The 7,016-nt window shown below is 53.0% G+C and overlaps 3 protein-coding genes across 3 annotated transcripts; 1 reads left to right on the forward strand and 2 right to left on the reverse strand.

Annotated features, from left to right (window-relative positions):
• Positions 1 to 540: 540 nt before the first annotated feature.
• CABS01_16867 (uncharacterized protein) lies at positions 541 to 1,157 on the forward strand (the record flags this gene model as incomplete). Its single annotated transcript, XM_060550196.1, has 2 exons — positions 541 to 937; positions 988 to 1,157. The coding sequence occupies 2 exons, from the start codon at positions 541 to 543 to the stop codon at positions 1,155 to 1,157; spliced, it is 567 nt and encodes a 188-aa protein (XP_060402143.1).
• Positions 1,158 to 2,058: 901 nt separating this feature from the next.
• CABS01_16868 (uncharacterized protein) lies at positions 2,059 to 3,395 on the reverse strand (the record flags this gene model as incomplete). Its single annotated transcript, XM_060550197.1, has 2 exons — positions 2,059 to 3,147; positions 3,231 to 3,395. The coding sequence occupies 2 exons, from the start codon at positions 3,393 to 3,395 to the stop codon at positions 2,059 to 2,061; spliced, it is 1,254 nt and encodes a 417-aa protein (XP_060402144.1).
• Positions 3,396 to 6,580: 3,185 nt separating this feature from the next.
• On the reverse strand, positions 6,581 to 6,826 carry CABS01_16869 (uncharacterized protein; the record flags this gene model as incomplete). The annotated part of the gene is made up of 1 exon (XM_060550198.1): positions 6,581 to 6,826. A coding segment is annotated over one exon (246 nt), but the record flags the coding sequence as incomplete, so codon positions are not given.
• Between the last annotated feature and the right edge of the window lie 190 nt (positions 6,827 to 7,016).

The following is a 7,016-nucleotide window of genomic DNA, read 5'->3' on the forward strand; positions in this document are numbered from 1 at the left end:
ACGGCGCCGGCGAGTTGCTTGTCAATGATAGTGAAAAGGTGAAGGAAATCATTCTGAGCATGATGTAATCACCAAATGGGACCTCTGTTATCTCTTGATTATCTTGAGAAGAATGCTATCAAGCCAATTGTTTCTCTATCAATATTATTGAACCGGCCAGCTTAGTAGGCACCCTTTCAACAAGTTACATAACTCAACCTCCATAGAACTGTACACAAAATTGGCGGTTCCCAAGCTCTTGCTTTATTGAGTGTTTCTCTGCGCTGATATGCTCTTTCGAGCCACCTAGCTGCTCGCGCGTATTGATTACGGCGATGTTTTGACTCTCGACCCGAATGCGCCCCGGGATCGTGTCGGCGTGTCGCGAGCCCTGCCGGTCTGGCTCAGCACGAAACCGTTGGACCATTCCATCACGACATTCAAAAACGTCGAGCTTCCTGCCAAAGCGCTACTTGGCTCGCTCGCAAAAGCTAACGATGACCGGGCAGAGTTCCTGGTCCAGATCCACTGCGTTTCCGTGGGATATTGTCATTGCCCATTATGGGCGTGTCGGCCTTGAAGGTGGCCGGGTGTATCACGGCCATGTATAGCCAGCGTCGGCAGGTTGGGGTCGGAAATCACGGGCGAGTGGTGCCTATTATGAGTTTCAGCACGCAGCAGCGCCCCATACTCAAGACGCTGGCCTTCGTGGAGGTTCTGCATGCTTATGCCGAATGGACCATCAAGCTATTCATGAACCCCGACACCACCGCTGACGTTCGCAGAGGCCTTACGCCCACTTTCAAAGCACTCGTAGTGGGTTCATCGCATTTGCTCGTCGAGCTTGTCGAACGATGCGGGTGGCAGGGTTTATATGCTTACAGACAGATCAGTGAGCTGGCGTCTACGTTCCAGGGGAATTCAGTCGCAGAGGGTGACACACTGGCCAGCAGCATCTGTATTTCTTTCGTGCATTTCTTGAGATCCACCGACTAACTCATGGGACAGGCCTGGTGTCGGAGCTTCTGGCACAGAAATACTGCCTGCCTCAACCGGTCGATCGAAGAAGCCCTCTGGCCATGTACGAGAGGGGAGTAGTCGACGAGATTGCGGCGAGTATGGCCCCGATACCTAGCGGTCATCGAAGCAGCGAGTTCAATGCGGCGGTCCCTCTTTGATGCGGAACTGTGGTGGAGGCTATCGGACAACGCATGGCTTCTAAGGCAGCACTGCATTCCGGTAACGTACCCACGGAAGTGCTCGATCTCTTTGAGAAACGTTGTATCCAGGAAGACGCTAGTTAGCACGTCGAGCATGGCAATTACGGCCAGACACGAATCTGGACGGCAGAGGAGAGGGCGTTTACTAATTTGATGCCTCTATTGCTGGAACTGGTAAGAGGACCAATGCTAAAGACTACACCACAGCTCCCGTCATCAATGGCGAGGCCTTGAAGAATTTTCTTACGCGTTTGCCTGCCTATGGCAATGAGTGGAAGGGCACAGGAAACCCGCCTCAGAAAGCGAAGCTTTAGAAGTCGGTAGATGAAAAGGTCAGAGCTACGAATATGGCGTACCTAGACTGTGTCACTTGGTCAACCGCTGACGACCATGTCGTCGTGACCGAGATTTGAGGCGATAGAAGGACGATAAAAGATGTACTTTTGCAGGTGAGGTTTATCAAAATTCAGTGAATGTCCGTAATGTCTAGATGCCGATTCGGAAGTAGGCTCGATATTTCACAAAAGGATCCAGGCAATATCTTAAGCACTGCACGCCGAAAAACCCAGTATTCTATATATGGCTTCGCGACATAAGAAAATGTGCCGCCTTGCCTGAGGTTTACTTACGATACAACAGAGGTAAAGACCCATGCACACTAGATATAAAGTACTTCCGTCTATGTGACAATCTAATACAGCAGATGACTGATGCGAGTGTAGGTATTACGTGATGTTGGTCACTCGTGCTACAAGCATGATAACGTGGCACTTAAGAGTAAATCTTTCAACTTGGGAAACTGTTCATTGTTGACACGGTTATTAGAATCTAGCCGACCAATTAGCACACCGCGTAATCACTATGCATCTATATCGCTACCTTCCTGACTGGTCAAGGGAAAGCCTCGCTCGCCCCTGGCCTTGCGCCTGTCAGACATATGGACTACCGCAAGATGAGCGAATGTCATGGCTGGGCCGAGAGTAACCCCGGCTCCCAACGACGCAGAACCCATGACCGACGCCGATGAGTTGCCGGCCGCGTGTAGGCCGCCAATGACGTTGCCACGTGTATCTACCACGCGCCCATGTCCGTCCGTCAGCAGGCCGCCTTTGGTGCCCGCGTCTCCCGGAGTCACCTTCACGGCATAATATGGGGGTTCATCAAGGTTTCCCATGTTTGGTCGCTTTGCGCTTCTGTGCCCAAAGAAGAGGTGGTACTTGCTGCGGCCTTTGCCGAATAGCCCATCGACTCCGTCGTCGCACGCCTGGTTCCACGTCTCAACCGTCCGTAACAGACCGTTGGCTTCGACGCCGACTTGAGCTGCGAGACTGGCCAAGTCGTCTGCCCGGAAGATGTGTCCACGAGCTAGGGCGTCAACCGGCTCGACCCTAGGGCCAAGCGACCCTAGAGTGTATCGCCTCCGGTAGCTCCAATCACGTATCAGCCAGGCAGTGGTGTCATCGTCCCGAGACCGATGATAGAGCGCACGACCCACGTCGCCGTACGGGTCGGCCTCGGAGAAGAGTCTTGACCCTTGCCGGTCGACAACAATGCAGTGGGGCTTGCACAGCTCAAACAAGGCGGTCGTGAGCCTCCCGCTTCCAGGATCGATGATTGTAGGGATCCACCACGCTTCGCCCATGAGCGACGTGGCCGCGCCGACCTTGCACGCTGCTTCCAGAGCATCTCCCGTGTCGCCTTCAGGTTGCGTCAACGTCCACTCGGGTCCAATGAGGGGCAGGTGTTCCCGCCGCAGATCTTCACGTCGAGAGAAACCACCGGCAGCCAGGAGGATCCCGTGGGGAGCATAGACCTTGAACACCCCGGAATCTTTCGACTCCACAACAGCGCCACAGACGACTCCCTCTTCGACGAGCAGATCTTTGAACTTGGTGTTCACCTGAACCTGGACAGCCGTGCCCCCCTTACGAAGGCAGATGTCTAAGAGCTGTGCGACGAGTGAGCTGCCCATGTAGGTCGGCCTAGTCATGGTTTTGCTCCGGAAAAACGCCCGCAGCTTATCCAACATACTGTGAGAAGGTCGATGGCGGACGCGTAAGGCCTGGTCAAAACGACGAAGTCGTGAAAGTAAGCCGCCGGTGCCGAGTGTCCAGGCCGGCGCAGGCGATCAGCCCAGCGTCCCAACGTCCCAGCGTCGAAGGGACAGGGGTCTAGCGTCCGCCCGCCTGCGTCCATCTTGGAGCTAAACCCACTACCGCAAGCATGCAGGGAGGCTTGGAAGATACTTTCTTCGACCGAGTCGACAGCGCCGACACCATCGACAACCAAGATGCCGATTCCGACGTCGACGGTTTGCAAGTGGCCATGAGACGAACAGGTTTGATTCGATCAGGAATCAGCTTCCGGCGGAAGGGTTGCGCATTGTGGGTGACGAAGCCGATTAAGGCTGGCTCAAGCTCCTGCCCGAAGTGGTGACGGAAAACGGGCCGTCGCTACCTGATTGGCCAGAGATGGGTCTGGCTCAAACCTTAAACAGCGGGAAAGGGGGCCGAAGAGATGCAAGATGTGACAGAAGGCATCAGACAATGTCGATTTTTCGAACTGGTGTCGAGTCATGTCTGGCGCGCGAGGCAGGTTTACTCGGGGGCCGAGACCGCGACAGAAGCCTACTTGCTCGATCTTAACATTGCGTCCGGGCAGATCAGGAATGACTGCGCACAAAGATCACAACAGACCCCAATAATGCACGGCAGCACGGGGCGAGGGGCTGGCCCAAACGGGATGCTATAAGGCTCGGAAAGACGATCGAGTACGTGTCTCGTGAGGGACTGACTGCCGGATTTGTGCTACTGTACTATACTGCTACGCAGAGTGCTACGCAGAGACGCCGCAGGACGACAAAGCGTACTGATTGTCGTGTATCTCAAGAACAGTCATGCTACACCCACAAATGGCTGATGCAATGCAACGGAAAGCGCATTCAATGGCCCAAACCTGATGCTTGAGCGAGTTACGTGGAGTCAGGTGGATGTCCAAGTTGGTTGCCTGAAGCAGTTTGTCACGCTGCAGTGCGGTAGGGACGCCGTTCGCGCCATGTAGGCTGCAATATCGAGGATGGCATGTGGTCAATACAGAAAGGAATTGAGGAGAAGGCACCACAGGTGTGGAATCTGCGGTTTAACCTAATTGAAACAGAGAAACGCACTCAAAGCCTTCCATAGGAATATTTAAGGCTACCTAGTCACTGGTTCATGAACCCGAGAAGACGGACCACAACACCATGGGATTGATGCGTACTACGCTCTAGAGTCGCGGAAGCTAGACCAGTCGTCCAACACGCGTTCACACTCCTGTCACCATACCTAAACCTCGCGGAAAAAACAAGAGGCTCGACTCTCTTCCCGGAAACGTTTGCATTAGTTCACCACGCGGTGCTCTGGCGGATATCGACGAGATGCGAAGACCTCTTTCCGCATGGAAGATCCATCGCACTGCTCGCGTCGTACTTCACGTCGTCCACTCAGGCGTGAAGCTGGCGTTACCCGCAGCCCGAGGGTGGCGTCAAGGTGAGAGAAGTATTATCGGACCTCCTCGTGCCCGGAAGATCTCTCTTTGAGATTAGAGTTTTCCAAACCTTTGGTATGTACTGTAAGCTGAACTGGTATGACGGCGTGTCCGAGTCAGTCCGGGCTCTGGGGAATCTGCTGTAATGCTAGACGCCTCCAGAGTCGCTTCACAAGTAAGCCAATTTCTTTTATAGCTTCTCTAGCTTTGCTTTTGTCTCCGCGTTCCCTTTGGTCTGGTTGCAAGAAGCAGACTTGGCCGCATCGCCAAAAGCTTGCGAGATTCATTTGTAGCTCCGCTTCCTAATCCCATATGAATTGAACACTCACGCAGTGCATCCATGGCCAGTTGCTACCGCGTACGTCGGAACTGGGTTCGACTTCGCTTCTTTCCTGCGTCATGAAACGGGCAGTCTTCGCAGGCTCCTCGGGCCATCACACTCGCCATCCGTGTTGTCGAGCTAGGCGAGTTTGTGAGACCACTTGCACGAACACACACCATTGACCATTGCAGCTTCCCACAGCTAGCCAATGCAAGCTCAAGTGACAGAGACAATAGTTACTGTAGGGCTGAAAGGGATCGAGACGCTTTAGGCCGCAGCTGGACAATAATTAAGATTGTAGGATCTCCTCATGGAATTGGGAACTCGGGTTCTCCCACTTTTGTCTTTTTCTCCAAATCTGCTAGTCTGAAATCATGTCTGTTGAGGCCCTTTAGGTCGCCCTCTCTGCGTTGAAACACACCTACTGGCCTTGCATCGATCGCACACTTGGGAATTCAGCAAGTAGTCCTCTGTTTGATTTGATTGACCCGGCCTGTCTGAACCTTCCTACCAATCTCAAAGAATTTCAACAGCGCACCAAGCAAAACTTCATTCACTTTCACGCCGCGTACGTTGTAATAATTACCTTCGGCCTCCTCGCAAACCATTAGCACATGATACATGGAATGTGGGTTTCAATGAGATTATGGTCACTGCGAAGCATAATGTCTACCACGCTACAGTTCGCGATGATGTGCACAGTGCACGCCGCGTTGTTGGATGCGAAGACGAGACCGCTAGCGAAGCAACCATCATGAAATCGATTGTGGGTTCGACGACGTAGACGGCGAACATTCCTACCAGTCTGCGTCGTAGCCTAACGTAGCGTCGTCTTTGAGTAGTTGGATGAGTGAGGGAACCCAATGAAAGCCGCGCTCTGAACAACCTGCGATCGGGTTTCCGACCTGCGGGAAAGGCTTGATAGACACCCAACGTGGAAGACGCGGCCCTTCTACTCATACGCGACTCTTTGATGAATCTGCCGTAGCTGACACACTCTTGGAAAGCACCTGGTTTCCTTCGCCTGTCTCCATACGGCGAGGACGGCGAGGAAGATACGGTTATTCTGTCACGCTTATTCCCGTTGCAACTTTCTCCTCCAGATCCTTGATATGTCACGGTCTTTTTGGTCTCACACCAAAACTACTGCGGTCGTTTACTCGGTCGGTCCAGGCATTCAACAGATCAAGCTGGGCTCACTTCGCTTCCGTTCACTCATCATGATTTCCTTCCCCTTACAGTTACCGTTGTTAATCAGCATCTAACAAGCGGCGGCCTAGGTTGGTTCCGAGTCCATGTGGCACCTATGTAGGTTTTTCAATTTCCGACGCGTCTCCTGATCTGACGGCGCTAATCCCCTTTAATTTTCTCCTTTAGCGAGCTTCATGCATACCCGCAGTTGCTGGCATGGTGATACTAAGACTCTACCCTCCCTGGCCTGGCCAGACCAGCCATCCAAGCAGCGCCAGCCCCACCAGATCCGGAGCATATAAGTAGAGTGCATCCCCGAACAGACACGATTCGGTGCTGCCTCTCAGGATCTCTTCCACATCTTGAGTTCTTCGAAGATGACAGAGGTATCCTCGGGGTCGAGGTCCTCATCCCCGTTGGTTGTGGATGGGCCAGGTGGTTGGCAACCAGGTCTCTTATCTTCGACCTCTTTTACACAAGGAATGGAATTTGTAACTCCAACCGAGGTGAGATCTCTCTTTCCAGCTACTCCAATGACAATACTAACGGCAGGCCCATCAGACAGAATGGCAAGACGACGAATCCGATCCAGGCCTTGATGACGACCAGTGCTCGACTAAGTCGATGACTGCCGACGTTTTGGACTACGAACATCTACGTGGCAGAAGTTATCACAGTGATATCTTTAGTTCTACTTACTGGTACACGCAGCCGGAAAACACAAGTGACTGAAAACTAACGACTTTGCGCAGGGCCCCAAATGACGAATTGCAGAGTGA

The sequence above is a fragment of the Colletotrichum abscissum genome (genome assembly GCF_030869225.1).
Source record: "Colletotrichum abscissum strain IMI 504890 chromosome Unknown Scaffold_182.1, whole genome shotgun sequence".
Classification (NCBI taxonomy): domain Eukaryota; kingdom Fungi; phylum Ascomycota; class Sordariomycetes; order Glomerellales; family Glomerellaceae; genus Colletotrichum; species Colletotrichum abscissum.